The 19923-nt window shown below is 40.0% G+C and overlaps 1 protein-coding gene across 3 annotated transcripts in view; it reads left to right on the forward strand.

Moving 5' to 3' along the window:
• Nucleotides 1-19923, forward strand: part of LOC150084874 (SPARC-related modular calcium-binding protein 1-like) — a 250366-nt gene that overhangs the window by 95654 nt on the left and 134789 nt on the right. For 2 of the 3 annotated variants that reach the window (XM_090375607.1, XM_090375609.1), the window contains exon 3: nucleotides 2992-3225. In XM_090375607.1, the coding sequence (XP_090231733.1) occupies nucleotides 2992-3225 (234 nt within the window). The remainder of the gene's footprint in view (nucleotides 1-2991; nucleotides 3226-19923) is intronic. The other variant, XM_090375608.1, reaches the window with a different exon arrangement.

Here is a 19923-nt window from a genome sequence, read left to right on the forward strand (position 1 = left end):
TGCGTATATGAGGTTGAGGGTCCGGCCTTTGAGCCCCCTCCCCCCCCCCACTGTCCGTGTCACCAATGCAAGCATAGCTATGGTCTAGGTGTGGCATAAAAGTCTATTTGTGGTCGAATACGATCCCTAGATACTTCACTGTGGTGTTGATTTTCTGGGACTTACACTGAATGCGAATTACAGAATGATGTCTAGAGTACTCTAAATTAGGAACACCTTGGTTTTGGTAGAGGAGATTGTCAGCTTGTGTGTTTCGGCCCAATTTCAGAGTACAGTGAGGACGTGATTGGCCGGCAATTCAAGGACGGCCCGGGAGGATCCCTCAAGGAGAATGACGAGATCATCCACATAAGCAAAGATGGTGGTTTGCTGGAAGGAGTTGAAAAGCCATTCATCCAGTACCATGTTCCATACAGCCGGGCTCAGGATGGAACCTTGAGGGCAGCCTCTCGGCGTTTGCCTGGTCATACTGTGCAAGAGAGTTTTGATAGTAATTTTCCTTTCTGTAAAATAGTTAGTGAGGCTGTTGTAGCTTTCTGGTATGCAACCTGTTCTCTAAACCGTCTGATGACGCTAAACCACCAGACTGAGTCAAACGCTGCCTTGAAGTCGACGAAGATTGGGCAGCTGGTTCTTGTTACACGACAGTTCCTATGCCCAATGCACCACCTGCTTTATACAATGATACGCCACTGAGGCAATAGTTATTTGGGACTTGTTTTTCCAGCTCCTTTGTAAATAGGCACTACACCAGTTTTTTTTTTAATCTCTTGAGCAGTTTACAGTCCACAGTGAAGAGATGAATATATCTGAAAAAAAAAGGTAAACTGCAGCCATTGTCAATCCACTGCAAGATGGAAGCCTCCTCAATGAGTCATGTTGAGGGAAATGGACCATATTCTGCCACGCTGGTCCAGTGCGGGTTGGAAGATCGACTGTATTTAGCAGTCAGGGACTTGAACCCCAATCTACTCAAAGAACGTGTGGTACTGCACTCACGCTCTGACCACTCGGCTACGGAGGCCGCCTCTATATCTAATAGTAAGGGACAAATATATATCTGCAGCATTTTTTAAGAAGGAGAAAAATGATTGAATCAGATTCTATAGTAAATCTTAAGGTTGCGGTGTAAAACCTAAAATTCACTTCAGGAAAAAGAAATAGCTGCAATAGGCATGTTTACATTCCTATTTAAATATGTTAATTCCAGCATTATGAAATTTCTGACTCATTTGCAAATGCATAAAGCAGGCCAGCTGCTAATTTATGTCGTTACAGAGGTCGCGTCGTATCTAATGTGATTGGGTTAGTTGTGTTACCCAATTTCATGCCAATGAAGACAAAATTATAGCAAGGCAAGAAAAAGGGTGTGTGTCAGAACAAGGAAATGAATTAATGAATACTTGAACAAAGCAATAAATCAAGCTATAACTGTGACAACGATGAAATAATTAGGGAAGTATCGACAAAATGAATAGCTGCGGTGTCTTTGGTTAGGTTAGATTATAAAAAGATAATAAAGTCAAGGGCAGACCATCTTCAATGGGCGGAATCACTTAAGTCTGAGATCATTTAAATCAAAAGAAAAGCAGTTATAAATATTAACAAAAGTGGAATCTTGAGTTGTTAAAGAATCTAATTTTACAAAAAAAAAAAAAAAAAAAAAAGTAGCCTTTCGTATGGTATTTGTGTGCAGCGTATCAGTTTAATTTCTGATATAATTCTTAATTATATTCTGGTAAAACGTTTAATTATTAATGTGGCATAATTATCTAATTATATTGTGGTAAAACATAACGCCTGTTAACTTGAAGAAAAGATAAAAGGCATTTCTCAGCAATCTTGAAGGCAATTTTCTGTTGAATCTTACTATTTTTCATCCTATCCTGGAATAACCAGAACTTTCTGTTTCCAAAAGCGTCTTTCTTTTGGAAACAGGAGGCCCAAGGCAGCAGTGATGCGTAGACTTTTCGCTAACTTCGCTAATTGTATATATAAATAATGGACATATACCACCTTTGAAGCGTGCAACTGCCTGGATATTAGTCTTTATTAATCCTTCAACACGTACATCTGAATTAAATTCAGCAGAATGATTTATAAAATTTATGTGCTTGGAATGAGAGTGGAATTAAGTCGGTGAAGCCGAGAGGTGTTTTGAAGACAGAATAAAACATCATGTCAGAGCGATATGCAAGTCCGAATTTTCACTTGGCTGTCGCGGACAACTTCTGGCAAGAGGGCCTCAACATTTACAAATGGGTATACCACGTCGTAGACAGCTTCCATAATACCCAAAACCATCGGGCGATTGAAAGCAGATCTTAAGCAGACAATGCTCCCTCAAAAGAGATAGTCAATTCTTTTTATAATTAATACAGTCGTACCAATTTTGCTAGCTGACACATGCCCAAGGACGTAGGTGATCCTGTCATTCGGTCAAGAACGCTTATGTATTCCAAAGAAATTATTCTTCCCAACAAATGCAGAATAAGCGCAAATCAATGCGTTGGGCATGCCAAGAAACTCTCCGAGGCCACCATGTGGAGACGGATGGCAGTGAATGTAATTACAAAGGTAGTAAAATACCAGTTGAACAAAGAACAAGTAATAAAATCTGATCGGAGATGTGAAGATTCTGCCTTGGCTGAAATCACTCGAGGAGGGATTATACTTTTACATGTTCTTGTTTGGGTCTCATATTCTGGGACTCTCATGATTTTCTTCTAGCCCTGTGGTGATGTACCCACAACAGCGGTTTTCGAGTTTCTGGCCGAGGAAAACAGCATAAGTTTCCCAAAGCTTCTAGCGTTTTTATTGTATATTTACGTATACCCAGTTTTATCTGTGTATAGTTTTATAATTTTACTATTTCATCTTGTATTTTTTTTTTTTATTGTCTATTCACTATTTCATCTTGTATTTTTTTTTTTTATTGTCTATTCACTATTTCATCATTATAATCCTCCTTATGATTCTTATTTCTTTCAGAGAGAGCCCGGTGTCGTGCTCAGCGAGCCTTAGCTCAAGACCAAGCCAACAAATTCGTGATTGGTGTGTTCATCCCCGAGTGCAAGGAAGACGGTAGTTACGCCGAAGTCCAATGCCATACATCCACAGGTTACTGTTGGTGTGTGGACCAGATGGGCAAACCAGTGCCAGGATCGTCGGTACGCTACAAGAAACCGAAGTGCGCTCAACAAGGTGACGTGAAACTGTCTCTGGGTACGCTGTGAGAAATGGCGGAACCATTTCTCGCTCGGTGGTAGTTACACAAACAGTTTTGTTATTTGTACTAGAATTTGTTATTGTTTTTTTTTAAGTTCAGTTCTTTCTTTCTTAACAATTAATTTTTAATTATTTTTCTAAGTACTTAATTTCTAATTAAGTCATTAGAAAAATCTTGTTAGACAAGAATTATTTCTAGGTCATTACAGTATACTGTCATCCTTTGGAAAACACTGTTTAACAATTGAGCCTTTTCCTTCGATTTTCAAAATTAAAAATAATAAATGGATAGAATCGGTATAAATTAAAAACAGTTTTCAAAAATAAATGAAGATATACTTTGAAATTAGCCTAAATTTGTCTTAATCGTTGCCATTATAAGCACCGCGCTGATATTTTAAAGTATGTGTCCTTCACGGTGTCCGCCTCAATCCCTTCTGTTCTCACCTAAGTGTTTACTAACACAAAATGTGCCTGGGTGTGGATTTAAGAGCTACAAGCAACTAGTCTATCTATCACGATAAATATCACTCTTCGCGTGTACAGGTTTGTGGCCAGTGATCCATCTCATGCTGGGGAGCGAACGTGTCTTCCATTTCACCGAACAGGTGACGTGAGATAATTTGTTGACGGTGATGTATCTTCGAAAGAAACATGAGCTGGCTTCTCATTTTATGGACGTTGTGTATGAACTTTAATGCATAAATAAATGCTGGAACGAACTGGAGATAAACGCTCATTCTTCTGGTTGGAAAACAGCGATTGACAACAAGACACAATGATAAAACTTAAATAGTAATAAATAGAAAAGCGCTTAATTCTCTCCTTGTTTTCAGACTTCTGGTGAATTTCAATTTTATTCGGTCAGGCTTATTGATAGATAATTAATCTGAAAAACGAGCAGGAAATAAGGAAATCTTGCGGCTATCAGATTTTAATGAACTATTCATAACTGATTTTGTGCTCCACTTTCTTTCCTGTGAATCTTGATTTACTTTACATTATGCGGTTTTTTTTTTTTTTTCTCCTGAAAACCGACCATGTTTGGCTACTTTATTTTTATTCAGATCTCTGTTTATGTATAATAATCAACATAAGAATCTTACTAAACGTCAATTGCTAAAGAGAAGATAATGAGTATCGCTTGGATTCCTCAGCGCAACTTTCGCTTGTTCTTTTGACATTGCTTTAAAATCACGTGCGCTTTTAGGATGTAACAGATATAACGCATTAATTTTCAGAATGAATAAATTTCATCAGTTTTCTCAGATACTGATCACTTTCTCAGTGTCCGTATTTAAGAAATTGTGGCAAATGTCACGATTTGTTAAACGTCTAAGGATTTCCTTTTAAGAAACATTTAGCTATTGCATTTTTTATGTATCTACCATTGTCAAAAGTTTATAGTATTGTATATCTTTAACTTATAGTTTTATGTAGATTAAAATAATCCCAATAGTCAGATTAATGGGCAGTATGTATACATTACTATACCAAAAGTATTCAGACGCTATCACGTTCAGAAAAGCATGACTTTTCATTAACAGATTAATGAGATGTAGGTCCACCCTTTGTGCCTCAGTGACATCATCGATCGGCTGTAAAACATTTTCAACTACTTCCTTGTAGCAAACAGCAGAAATCTGGGCCATTCCTCCTCCTCCCCACTGTTCTTTAATGGAATCACTAGTTCTCTGCATCCTAATTTCAAATATAAAGATCTCGAGCCACATTTTTACGCTAGTCGCTCTCTGGGATGGAGCATTACCGTGCTGGAAGATGGAAAGCCCATTTCTTTCTTTAGGACTGCCAATGTGGAAACTGCCAAGGAATTGTACAAGACGTTAGTATACGAGTTGACATTCATGGTTTGTCATTACAACCAATCGTCCGAGAGTCCAAACCTCGATAAGCAGCCCTACACCAAGCTCCTACCTCCTGAACTTCATTGTGGGCACACCACCCTGCAGTAGATGACGTTCCCCAAGATATCTATATGCTCACCTTCTGCCATCTGATCTGAAGACTGTAATACGACTCTTCGTTCCATGGAACCTAATTCCACTATTTCATTTTCCAAAAAGGATGGACTTGGCAATATCACTAACGACGTCTGTTAGTGTGATGTGGGGCTCGTAAGCAACAGCTCTGCTATGCAACTCCCTATATACACACACGGGCGCCCCTATGGCCACTTCTTGGGATATCTGGGACCTGAACGTAGCGTTGTCCAACGATTCCTGGTTACGTTTCATCAAGCGATTCCTTTCTTTTGCTTTTTGGCTTATCTGACAGACTGCGCCCACCTACAATCGTCTTCGTTTCTATCTTCCCACTACATCGGCAAGGGCTGACTGACTTTGTGAGTTTCAAACCTGTTACTGTTTTCCCTGTGAGAAACTGCCGATATGGCATCCGATATCCAACGATTAAGCAACTTTAAAACCCTGCAAACGGCTTCTGCGACCTATTCTGCTTGTTCGTGACATATCTGTGCGTAAAGTGCTTATTGTCTTCGCCATGTCCGTCCGCCAGAATGTAATACCTCGACTCTTAATCGGTGGATTTTCATAAAGTTTTTGCATTCGACTCTTTTAGAAAAATTTCTCTAACCACCCCAAATTTCAACAATTCCGTATAATAGAAATGCGACAATTATTATTTCTTTTATCTGCCTGTTCGCATGTAATAACTCTACTCCCAAGTAGATGGATTTTCATAAAATTTTACATTTGCTCGACAGGGTTTATATATATTTTTTATTTTATATTTGGGAAGGTTGGACAGATTGTTCTTTTAGAACGATTTGTCGAGCATACCCAAACTTGGTTAAAATCTTTATGCACTTTTTTTTATTTTTATGTAAAGTAAAATAAAGTGCAGCCATTATCAACCCACTGCAGGATGGAAGCCTCCTCAACAATTCATGCTGAGGGAAATGGACCATAATCTGCCACGCTGGTCCAGTGCGGGTTGGCAGATCGACCGTATTCAGCAGTCAGGGGCTTGAACCCCGGTCTACTCAAAGAGCATGTGCTACTGCACTCCCGCTCCTGCCCACTCGGCTACTCGGCCAACCTTTATGTACCTTTATGTACTCGGCCAATTTTTATGTACGCGTGTGAAATATAACCCGTTGCATACATTAACTAACTTCTTAAACCTGTTCCTGCTTTGTATGCAATTCGTTCGCACCGTTAACTACACTGGGAATGGGGAAGGGTTTCGAACATTTTTTGGTAGTTAGCGTAAATATATTATATAAATATATATATTTTAATAAATTTATGAGCTTAATAGTTTAAATAAATTAATTGTCTGTTTATTCCAATAGAAGGCTATAGGGCCAAGGGAATTGCAGTATAAGCCTCTTTTGGCTGTTGAGATCGACTGTGTGGGGAAAGTCATATACTGGTGTTCCTGTGTACTTGATTTCGGTCTGCACTTTGAACTTCTAGACCTGTTTGTCAGAGGTTGCTCTTGTTCTGTGTTGCCATTTTGCGCTCTTATTGGTTGGTATTTTCCCCTTTGCATGGAAATTTATCCGTATTGAACCTATTCTTTAAAGGAGAGATACTTATTAGTGCCACTGAGAAGTTGGATGCAGCACGAACCTTTAACGATACAAAAATTATAACAGAAAGCTTTTAAAGGATCGATTCCGCTAAAACTTCTTCAGCGTAAACTGAATAAGGTACAGCATTTTTTTTTTTTTTTTTTTTTTTTTTGAAGTTACAAGTTGGTGCTGCATCTCAGTTTTAAATCATATACACAGTGTTTCTGGAATTCATACTATTAAGTGACCCTTACTTCAACCCTTTCTAAAAACGAAGAAACTAATCAACAGCTAGATTGTATGCCACCTTAAAGGTTTCCGCCTGGTTAATGACCGCTCGAATAGATTCCGTTACAATTGATGCATGGGACATCTTTTGGATTAAACTTCTGAAAAAAAAATTCCGTGGAAAAGTTTGTACAACTTGAAATAGTTGTAGTGATATTTCAAGGTTACTTTTTTACAGTTGGTGCAAAGACTGTGCGATCTATAAAATATTTGTTTAATACCTGTCTTTGGCAAATCAGTTGCAGATTTCCTTTTTGGCTGATTGCTGAATGTTGTAGATTGTCACTCGTTTGGAGACTCTTACTGGTACCACCGATTCAGGGAATCGTAATCAGTGATTACGATTCCCTGAATTTTTATGTAGTATTTTATTTATTTTTTTTTTTTTTGCATCAAGCCCGAGACAGTCAATCACGAGTGACGGTTGCATGGTATCTCCCACCCACCCAAATCCGGGTTTTTCAGCTATTAAAACAGAAAAGCGACCATTGAGAATAAGCAATCTATAGACACAATGCATTAATTCCTCATACCGTTACGTGCAACGACGCATAAACAACGACTCATTCGGAAAATTGTGGGTTGAAATCCCGTAGGAGACTTCAGGAATTCTTAAAGGCCTTCGTTTGGGACTGTAGTTAGTTTATCTCTGACGGAGGAAGTATGGTTCCCACTGTGACATTTGTGATCCACTTGGATCATAAATATCACAACCAAGTCAATCACAGAATCCAGCATACGTTTGGAGAAAGTAAAATGATTACCTTGCAGATGCGTTGTCTACTAAATATGTAACTGCAGAATTAATAGTAACATTTATAACATGCATTCTCACAAATATTTCTCAATATAGTCGTTGATGTTGCTGGATTTTAGTCACATCAGCGACTTAGACCATATGCGCCGTGTGTATTATGACTGAACAAATGTATATTCATGCCGATTTTCATGTTGTGCGGGAAGAAAGACCTGGAATAATTCACGTGGAAAAGCCCCACTCATCCACCTGAGTTCGGCTAACTACAGTCACGACTGACGAGGATTCTAGAAATTTCCTGGTCATAGACGGGTGATTAAACCCAGACTTTTCAAACAAGTGACATGACCGCTTTACTTCATGGAGGAAGAATACAGGCGACTTTTCAAAAAAAGTCATTGCCAAAATTAAATTATCATTCTTGATTCCCTACCTTGGGGGACTGCCATAGTTGAGACTAGTTGTTATGATTTTAGGCGCATCAGAAACTTAGGCCATGTTGCGCCATATATAATGTCTGTAAATTGCGTGTGTTCTGTAGTCGATTGGCTGTTTGATGGACGAAAAAACCCGAGTTTCATTGAAGAAAAATACCATGCTACGTCTGAGACGGACTAACTCAGCCACGTTGTGAAAAAGACCAATAAAAATTCCTCCCATCATTGGCCGGATTCGAACTCCGGTCTTTACCAGCCGGTGTAGGGAGGACAGCGATTATACCAACTGTGCAAACCACGAGGGCCCCTACCTTTATACCAAATTAATGATACGAGTAAATATCACTAATCTTTAAAGAATATGAACAATTCATTTACAATATTACATTGCAGACTCAGGCCATCAAGGAAAGTCTACACCTAAAATATTGTCTATCAAAAGGGCTTATAAAGTAATACATTCTAGCGAAAGATGCTGCTAGTAACCAAACTAAAATTCCAACATTATACATAAAAGTATTGCTAATTCTTCATTTTTAAATAACTGTTTTCGTTTATTGATTAACGATAATTACTTATATCTTTAATTGGTAATAAAATATTTTGAAAAATTTGATTTTATTGAAAGATATTTGGGAACAGTGCGCTAGTAAATATTTAGGGTTTGTTCCATAGTTGTAAGATTAGTATTCTTTTTAAACAAATCCATATGCGAGGCAGCATTTTAAATCTTACCCGGCGGTAAGTCAGGTTATGTCAACGTGGGATAATTTTACAAACTGGGCGTTGATGTATCCTGCTCACCCATTCAAAGTACACAACCTGAAATTAATGTTAAGTGAAATGATTTGAGTATGCAGCACTATATTCATAAACTCATGTCACTTTCTTTGCCTTGCTGCACAGCTACTATTGCCCTTGTACTTTAGACTACTATTTGTCCTCCTTAATCCCCGCTATCGGGTCACGTTATATCAAGGGAGATGAGGAATAAACGCTAATGGTTTCATTTGATCGCAGACGTACGGCCAAGCAGACGCCTGACGATTAGAAAATGTTAGCACCCTCTGCCCTTTCTCCTTGCTCTGACTTATAACTCCCGTATCGCTGTGTTGACAAAATATGTCATCGGTTTAGTGTCAACAAGTGCCACGTTCGCCCTCTCTTGATTTACGTAAACTTCCGTCGTGTTGATACGAATAACTTATCGTTTCACCGCAGATAGTAAGAGTGCGATATTCTCTGATTCCCTTTAAACCCTTGGTGCGCGGCTATCTCGTGATAAACACTTCTGTAGAAGAGGGGAACGAGAGTGGACGAGCTTGAGCTTCACAAAACGCTCCTGCTGAAAGATATTTTAAACTGGAACAAATAAAGACATCTTGGGAAAAACGCTACTTTAATTACTGGACAGTTCTGATATTTATGTGCACCCGCCAGGATTGTACTTCTCAAAATGCTTATCTAAAATACTTCTGGAATGTCGTTTTTAACGTTTAAATTAATACCCTGTCTCATCTTTTAAATTCATCATCCGACGAGAAAAAAAAGGCAGTTCATTAACACTTTGCTTAAGCCAATGGTTGGCAAACTCTTTTGATTGCAAATCGATATATAATTTCTGCGAAATATGATGCGCCAATTCAAAACCTTTAATTTTCAAAACTTAAACCGATTTGAACATGTCATCAATTTTTAATAGCTTTGTTAGTTTCGGATTTTGATATTTCGTGGTTTCAATCAAACGCGAATTCTGTGCAAAATTCAGAATTTTCAGATCAGATGCAATTTTCTTGAAACAAGAAAATTTTGATAGAATGACATCTAAGAATTATGAAATTCATTTCGTTTACTTCGTTAATTTTCGAGTCACTTAAGGAGTTTCCATTTCCTGATTTCAGTTCCCAGAATTTTTTTTGAAACATTGGTGTCATCAAGGGAGGGGAAAGAGGGAGAGCTTGTTCACTCGCCCCTGCATTTTAGACAACAGTACTTTTTACATTAATGTTGATAGTGTTAACAAAACTATGAAGACACTGGGCTTCTTGATCTATGTGCCCCCTTATCTCCTAGAAAAATGTCTGGCGATCGCATATTGAAGTTCAAGAACATTTTCAATTGAATCTTCTAGTTTTCATTGTGAATATAAATGCCTCGTGCACGATACAATTTTTCCTTTGTAACCATAACCTCCGCACTTTCGTCAGCTTCCGTAGACTGAAGTAATCGCACGTTATCTTTTCCTTACATTAAGTAGACTACATTGAATAGCATGTAGTGGTTCTTTTTTTTCTCGGAATCCCAATATTTTTTTAAAAAAATTATTTTCAGGTTTCTTTTGGCATTTAATTAGCGAGTCTGCTAAATCGTGGTAATTGGTTACCCACTGACCTGCTTCACGTAGCTGACAACGACTGCGATTGCTATTTTTTCCCTCTGTGTAGAAAAGGCCTGGGTTCGATCTGTCTGGTCGGAAGGAATATTTAGACTTCTTTTCATGCCGCCGTTGAGATAGTCTCGGCGAGAGAGACAAAACGATCACAGAATACATCTTCCATGGTACCTTGTATTGATGGGATAGATACCCTGGAACACTAACCTCTTCTTTATTCTCCCTTTGAAAGACGTCAAGGCTAAATATCATGCGGCTACGTGGTTCAGCAAACAAGAGCTCACGGGCTGTCGCGAACCTGAACTCATTCCAGGTGCGTGGTTCCTATAATGCTTTACGCATTGGTGACCTAGGTCTCCATCCCATCTGAAGTGGCATCTGAACTTACAATATTGGTTCATTAGATGGCTAAATTAGATGGTCTGCAAGGAATCCGCTCACAGTTTCCAGGTCATATCTACACTCTAGCCTGGACATTACACCTTGGAAGTTTCTCATGCTAGCCCGCAATACCGTAATGTTTAGCCATCTTGTTACTCACGCATTTCACTCTCCAAACATAGATGACCTCATCTCAACCGGTAGGAAGAGGAGAGGTCAGCGTACTATGGCGACTAACTAACGTAGTACGCTGCAGAATGTAGCCTGCAGTCCCACAACTAACACAACAGAACTGTACGACGATCTACAAATTTATCCCGAACGACTTTTCTTGGACCGAATCTGCAGTACTACCATCCTCACTCACCATCTTCTTCTTCTTGGTCGAGCTGTACTGATGCAAAAGAAATAGTATTATCTGAACTGAAACCAGGTCATTCGATATGCTCGGAAGCTTCCACAGCCAGCCACAATCACTTGGCCCTTTCAACCAACCGTTTGGATTTAATTATGTATATGTAATATACATATACTCAGTAATCACTGAATTATGACAACCCCTTCCGTAATAGACTATGCTGCATAGCTCGCAGTATAAAAAGCCGAACAGCTTCATACACTAGAGCAGTGGTAATTTGCATCTGGTCGTGCAAGTCAAAGTGATAAAATAGCAGTTATGAGATGTAGTAAAGATATCGCGGAGTTTTAAAAGGGCAGGATTGGAGAGCTCGTGGATCGGGTTCTTCCATTTCGGAAACGGCATGACTTGTCAGTTGCTCACGACCCGCTGTGGTTAAGGTGTACAAAAAATGGTGTCGAACGAGTCAAACCACCTCCCGTTAACAGAACTATGAAGGATTACGCAAAGTGGATGTTCGCGGTGAGCGAAGGTGCAGCGCGTTGCACGGGCCCAATGGCAGGTCGCTCTGCGACAGTTCACAACGCAGTACAATATGGAGAATGCAAAAACAATATTCCAAATGACAGTGCGTCGCACACTCAGCCGCATGGAGTTTCCACAGCAGACAACCAAGAAACACCTCCTCTCCTAGCCGCTGATCATTTCCAGTCCTCCAGTGCTGGAGGACTGGAAACGAGTGTGTTGCTCAGATGAGTCCAAATACTTGGTGCAACGCGCCGACGCATGCCTTTGTGTGTGGCGCAAGCAACACGAGTCCATGGACCCATCGCGCATGATGCCCACTATCCAGGCAGGTGATGGGGTTGCTTAACAGAGCATGTTTTGCTGGCAAGAACCAGGACCCATAGTGCGTATGGACCAACGTTTGGTGTGGGCTACCACCAGCTCTTAGGAGACCATGTGCACCCTGCCATGTTTGCATTTGTTTCCCGGACAGAAACGAGATCTTCGAAGACGCTAATGCACTGTGTCATCGGGCCCGCACTGTGCAGGAATGGTTCGAGGAATATAATAAAGATATCACTCATTTTTATTGGCCTCCAAATTCGCCTGACCTCAGTCCAATATATATATATATATATATTGGACTGAGCTGCAAATCCGTTGATATCTACTTATATATATACATTTAAGTAGATATCAACGGATAAGTATGTATATATACATACTGCAATATATACAGGGTGTTTCAGTTAAACGTTTCAGAACTTCTAAGAGGGGTAGGGTACATCCTGACAACTCGAAATCATATAGCAATGTGGGGTCGGAAATGCTTTCCTGAAGCGGTGTTGTACACAGAAGCACCATAAAGAAAAGAGACCGTAAGTGAGAAATCGTTTTAATAATACATGAAAAGAAGCAAAAGGTACATGGAGTAAAGTAAGTGTTCGAAGTTTCTTCCACGGACTACAATGCACGCCTCACATCTCCGACGCATGGACATCCGAACATTCTGGAATACTACAGGCGAATTTCGAATTTCTTCGGCAGCTACTGCGATTCTTGCAACCAGCTACTCAGCATTGTCAACAGGGGTGTCATAAACTAGCGATTTCATATGACCCCAGAAATAAAAATCAAGACATGATAGGTCGGGTGACCGAGCAGGCCAACGCACGGGACCACCACGTCCGATCCACTGTTGACCAAATGTGACATCCAGGTAGTTACGAACATCTCCGCTATAATGGGCAGGGACTACATCGTGTTGGAACCACATTGTCTGTTGCGTCGATGCAGAAATCTGTTCATCTCTCAAAAGTTGTGGCAATACTTGCTGCAGAAAGATCAAGTAGATAGGTCCGGTTAGACGACACAGTAACAGGTAAGGTCAGATGAGGTGATCTCCCATAATACCGGCCCATACATTGACCGAAAATCGAATCTGTGCTGCACGACGTCGTATTGCATGCGGGTTCTCGACCGCCCAGATATGGTCGTTATGCGTGTTGAAAATTCCTTCCCTTGTGAAGGATGCCTCATCGGAAAACAACACTTCAGCAGGAAAAAGGGGATTTGTAGCACATTTTCCAAGGTACCACTGTGCGAAAGCAATACGAGGTGCATAATCCTCCGGTTGCTGTGTCTGGACACGCTGCACGTGAAACGGATGCATGTCTAGTTCTCGGAGAATCCTCCAGACGCTGCAATGGGAAACCCCGACTGCGTTTGCTAGACTTCGTGTACTCGTTCTTGAATTCCCCTGTACATGCTGCAGCACATTCTGTTCGACGGCTGGAGTCCGTGCTGTTCTTACCCTGTCCCTGTCAGCTCTTTCAAATGAACCTCTCTCAGCTAACCTCTGGTGCAGTCTTGCAAAGAAATTATGACTGGGAATACGCCTCGTCGGATATCGTTCCGCGTACAAACGCTGTGCGGCTGGCCCACTACAATTTGCAGCCCCGTATGCCAAATGCATATCGGCTAACTCTGCGTTCGTGTAATCATCCATCCTACTAACTTGGCGTTCTTCTTCAAGAAATTCGAAATTCGCCTGGAGTATTCCAGAATGTTCGGATGTCCATGCGTCGGAGATGTGAGGCGTGCATTGTAGCCCGTGGAAGAAACTTCGAACACTTACTTTAATCCATGTACCTTTTGCTTCTTTTCATGTATTATTAAAACGATTTCTCACTTACGGTCTCTTTTCTTTATGGTGCTTCTGTGTACAACACCGCTTCAGGAAAGCATTTCCGACCCCACATTGCTATATGATTTCGAGTTGTCAGGATGTACCCTACCCCTCTTAGAAGTTCTGAAACGTTTAACTGAAACACCCTGCATACATACTTATCCCTTGGTATCTACTTATATGTATATGTATATATAAGTAGATATCAACGGATTTGCATCTGGCCGGGCTAGCCGGGTGGGTAAAGTGCCTGCCTCGCAACCCAAAGGTCGCGAGTTCGAATCGCGCCTCGGGCTTGGATATTATGATGGTGCCGCACTCTCCGGTTGGACCTCACGGCCACGATACACGAAGGAAGCAGGAAAAAAAACTGGTTCCTTCGTGTATTGCTCACATCACACGATTAAAAAAAAAACGGATTTGCAAGTATTATTTGTAAATTATTGTACTGTGAATAATGTGTTGTATTATAAATAATTTGTAATATTGCTCTATGTGAACCCTATTAGCACATTTTGCTGTCCCCGTGGCGAGGTCCCGTGTCTCAAGCTGAATTAATAAATTGTAGAATTTTATGAAGCCTAGTTCAGTAATTGTCTGTTGTAAATTATTATCGAGTCATCTTACAGTTTTGCATTGCAATTTATTAATAACAGTAGTTATTACAAGTTAATTACAAAAATTGGCAAAAAATGCAAGGAAGCAACGTTTAGATAGTGTCAGCTTTACAAAGTGATCATTCTGTGTAATTTTAAGTCAAACATTCTTCACTAATTGTTTTTCTTTATTTCACCTAAGTATTTGCCTAATCCTTCTTTAAATTTATTTAAGTTTTTTTTTTAGGTTGCACAGAGTTAAGTTATGTGAAGTTTGTTCCAGCAAGCGATTACTCTTTAGCTAAAAGGAAATTTTCTTAAGTCTCTTCTATAATATCCTTTTTCTCAGTTCATATGCTCGTGTCTCTGTGTTTCCAGAAAAAAAAAAGCATCTCTAATGTTAATTTTATTCGATCCTTTTCATCAGTATCGAATCAAAATCCTCCGGGACTTCTAAGCTCCAAGCCTTTGAGGTAACATTGCCTCGCGGCCGCACCGTTCAGACGGATTGCAGCGTGACAACACACGATGTTTATGTAAATAGATCTGTATGCATCAGCCAGCCTGAGCCAGAGCTTCCATCAGCGGAAGATGGAAATAAGAAAAAAAAATGCTGTTTATTTATTTATTTATTCGTTTTTTAATTTTAACAATAGTGCTCTCTCTCTCTCTCTCTCTCTCTCACGTGCCTATTGGGTAATTCCAGCACAGCTATTTATTCCTGGCTTCCAGAGACTCTTTATAGAATGGGACTTTTCCGTATATATTGTTGCATTTTGAAACCTTTTACATTCACGTCTTCCAACTCTGAAACTGAACAAAGCACCCGTTTCCACCTCTACACAAGTACTGTAATGTAAAAGAAATGTCCGTATTACGTAACACATAGAAATGAAACTACTCGTAATTCAAAATGTTTAACACAGGAAACATATCAAAAAGAATGATATCATAAGGAAACGCCATTCGTTTTGATACATTTCCTGTGTTAAACATTTTGAATTTTCCATTATTTATTTATTTTTTAATTTTTTTGTTTTAAGTTCACATCCTTCCTGAAATTCTATTTCTAAACTTCTATCCAATGCTCCAGATGTGCCATAAATATTGCTTTGTGGAATGAGATAATTACTCATTATCTCTGCTGGCAAAATTCCTGTATATCATTGACGAGACCCCGTGCGCTGTCACAGCAGCATCTCTGCACTGCTGAAAAAACTTCTTGTCAAAGTGTATCTGGCTAAAAACCGTCAGTTTCCCCGAACTGGTTTGTGTCATAATCTTTATAGCCGATAGCAAAAGTACGTACTTCAACTGTACTTTTCAGAGCGGAGAAGAAGAAAAGTTAAGTAATGAACTTTGTAAATAATCCTGAAAATTTGAAAAAGAATCAGAGCTGCGCTTCCAAATTTATAGCGATGTTTCTGTTAAGGAGAATTAAAATCTCCATCCAGACGTACGGACTAGTACAAAGTAGGCTCATCCATTAATCAGGATTTTGCTTCCGTCATTAAAAAAAAATAAAAATAAATAAATAAGTAATATATACTCGAAGAACTGCTTGCAAAAATTGTGAGTTGTGTGCATTTCATCGAGTAGCCATAGGTGGCAGCACCGATCAAGTTCAATCACGTGTTTTCTGTCAGTAGCATTCCTATTTGAAAATAGGAATGCAATTGACAGAAAGTACGCGTGAAGATACTGTTCTATTTCCATAGCCTAAAATGTGAAATTTGCGAAAATTCAATCTCAGGATGGTAGACAGTCTTTATTCTGAGAATGCCACAGAATTCAGTGCAACAATAAGCCCTCACATAATACTGCATATCACTGACAAGGCAATGCCGAAAGGAGAGAGGAGAAAATTGGATGCAAAGCACTCAAACTGTGGCTCAGAAGGAGTCCAAAACGTTTGATAAATTGTTATAATCTACTGAGTTTAGGGATCCGGGCTTCAGGATACTTGTATGGTCCTAATCATTGGAAAAATTAAAAGCCTTTAAATATATCCGAGTTGTTCAATTCACGAAAACACCCTTTTACACGATTTCATGTGGGAAATCTTTCCTTGCTCGGATGCATCTCTCACTTGGCTCCGTGACTAGGAAACTTGTGTCCCAACTTTCCATTACAAAGAAAAAAATTATCTTCCACTGCTGGAAAAATACCTGAAAAACTTGGATAACTAGATCACAGGCCTTACAGATAAATGAATGAATGCTGTAAGGGGTAGTAGATTAGAAAAATATTGAAAAACTAGCCTGAAAAAATGCTTACCTTAAAGTTCTTGAACAAAGGTAAAAGAAAGGACATGGTGTATTCCACAGCTAATCAGTTTGACCACAAAATCAGCCAGCGTAATATTTCCACTTTCCAGTGAATTGTTTTCCACCTTTCTTTACTGTCAACCTCCACCACTGCACGGAGCAACGCGTATCAAACTGGCTTATCGAGAGTCTCCCAAGGACAAGCTGTGATTGATCCTGGTGTCATCTTTTCAAATATATCTTAAAAAACAACACGGCAGATGAGCAGAAGCCAGTTGCAGGTCATGTGGGTGTTGGTGACGTTTATTAAAATAAAATCTGTTGACACGAGACAAGCGATAGCGGAGTTGAAGATGATTTAGTTTCTAGACGTAATTGATACCAGTTGAGGCGCCGTGCTCGGGGGAAGGGGCAATGAATCTCGTCTTGGCATTTCTAATGGTGCTAATACGATGATTTTTGATATCTATTTGTCACTTAATGACTAGTCCTTTGGAATGAAGTGAGATGCTCCATCATAATATCGTATTTGATAAATAAGCAACATCCTGAGTTCTTTATGTTAATAAAATTAAAAAGTAGAAATGGCTGCCCACATCAGTAACCCATCGCTTTCGTACGTATCTGCCTCTATACACTGAGTGGGCAGAAATAATGGATACCTACCTAGTAACGGGTAGGCCCACCTTTCGCCCAGATAAGGGCAGTCGCACGGCGAGGCATTGAGTTCACTAGTTTACGCCACAGGTATTTCCATCCACGCTTGCTGCACTATAATTTCGCCACATTCCTGGGTGGAGGATCCAAAGCTCGAACGGACATTTCCACAGCATCCCAAAAATGCTTCACAGAGTTCACGTCCAGTGACCGGGGAGGCCGTTCTATGGTGGTTAAATCTGCGGAATGCTCTTCGAATCATGTTCTAGTCACCACGGCTCTGTGGAGAGGCGCATTGTCCTGCTGGAAGAGTCCATTGCCCTGTGGGTGCACCACGACCATGAAGGGATGCAGGTGGTCTGCAAGGATGAACACGTAACCTGGACCATTCAGATGCATCTAGACGTACCAGAGGTCTAAACGTGTGCCTGTTGAACACGCCCCAGACCATTACCGACCGTCCACTTGCCTGAACAGTTTTTTATTGACATGACGGGTGCACAGCTTCGTGCGGTTTCCGCCAGATACGTGCCCACCCGTCCGCTCGAAATAACTGGAAACGGGACTCATCAGACTAGGAGACTCGTCTCCAATAATCCAAGGTCCAGTGCCGATGTTCTTTCACCCAGTTTAGGCTTAGAGTCCTGTGTCTTGGTGTTAGCAATGGGACTCTGGTGGGTTGCGGCTCACGACGTTTATCCGTACTATCGAATTACCGTGTACATGAACGCAGTGTACCTATATACCTGCCAAGCGATGGGTTCGTCAACTAGCGATAGGGGTGACAGCATCGCGTTGCCCAAGAACCAGGTATCCCATGAATTCTGTCCTTTCAGTGTAATTGCACGTGAACATTTATGGAATGCATCTGTATTTTTCAACAGAAAATGAGGAGGCCTCTGCATGTGGTTTTCCCCAGCAGCAGTTGTATTTTTCAACGATGTTGCAAGGGATTATTAACAGAACCACTAAAAACTGAATTTGAGTATTTGAAGATTAACCGTTGAACTTCATCACGATTTGTGAGCAGAGCCTGGTTTCCATTTTATCGGTATCCACGGCAGAATAAGGTGGCTTACTTCTAGACATCAATTATTAGTTGTTAGGGCTTTTAGTTGATAACCAACGTAATTTAATTAATATGGTATTAGCAATTAACTTTTCCAGACGCACATAGAAGTTGATGGTTTCTCGTGAGAATTGAAATCCGATCACGTGCAGTGGGAAACAACTCACCCCGATGAAAGGCACGCCCGCACGCACGCACACACACACCTACCTTTCTTCAGCTCACCCCCCCAACAATCTGACTGAGCACTCATGTCTGAACCACTTGCTAACTACATACTGTATATCCGTATATGTCACCGCATGCCGATGGTGCACAGATACATGCCCTGCGTCCTTCCGGGGACCAGTTTCAGAAAAATTCCGAGAAATCCATTTGAATTCTTTTCCGAAATCCATTACTATGAACAGATGAGCATCCAAGATCTAGCAATCCATTTTCCGGCCCTGGAACGGAATGAGAAGCAACCACACTGAAAAACGCGGTTTTATACAGTTACAAGAAAAGAGAGGTAAGCCTTTGATGAACGTGATTCAATATGATTCAGCAATATCGTTCATAAATAAATCTCGTTCAGCAACCGCATCATTTCAAAGGCCACTACGTTGCCAGATTCTTACCTTCCCTCTGTTGAAAGGAAAATAATCCTCAAAATGGTCGCATAGAGATGGTGGCACGCATTACATGTAAATAACATACGTGTTTCTCAATTTAGGAAGTGCGGTTTATTGTACAGCAATAATGGGGCAATTTTTAGCCTCTCAATATGACAGGTCAGTGCTATATCGCAGAGGGAGGAGAAATTTCACAGTGCCGCAAGCTATGTGAAACTATACATCAGTTATAAGCTTAAAATTCGAATTTGAATAAATCATTATTATCTTTATACAGTATGAATATTCCGTGCAATTATTTACATGTAGCCTACAACTGATGCATAGTTTTACATAGGCTTGCGGCTTTGCAAAATTTTCTGTAGTTTGATTGTACCATGGAATCCAGTCCTGGCTATTATTCAAATATTGAATGTTGTGCACAAGAGCTGAATTAAAGCTACTCTTTTGTCAATTTGTAATTTCCAATGTAGTTCATGACACCAATGGGCCATACATTTAAAATTGATAAACGGGTACTTGTTATTCTCATTCTTATTTTACAAACAGATTTTGCCTTCCTTAAATGATTTACCTTTTAATATGTATATTTTTTTTTCTTTTAAATGAATGGAAATTGTTTGGACCG

Source organism: Mastigoproctus giganteus, chromosome 6 (assembly GCF_048544385.1).
Source record: "Mastigoproctus giganteus isolate SK-2022 chromosome 6, ASM4854438v1, whole genome shotgun sequence".
NCBI lineage: Eukaryota > Metazoa > Arthropoda > Arachnida > Uropygi > Thelyphonidae > Mastigoproctus > Mastigoproctus giganteus.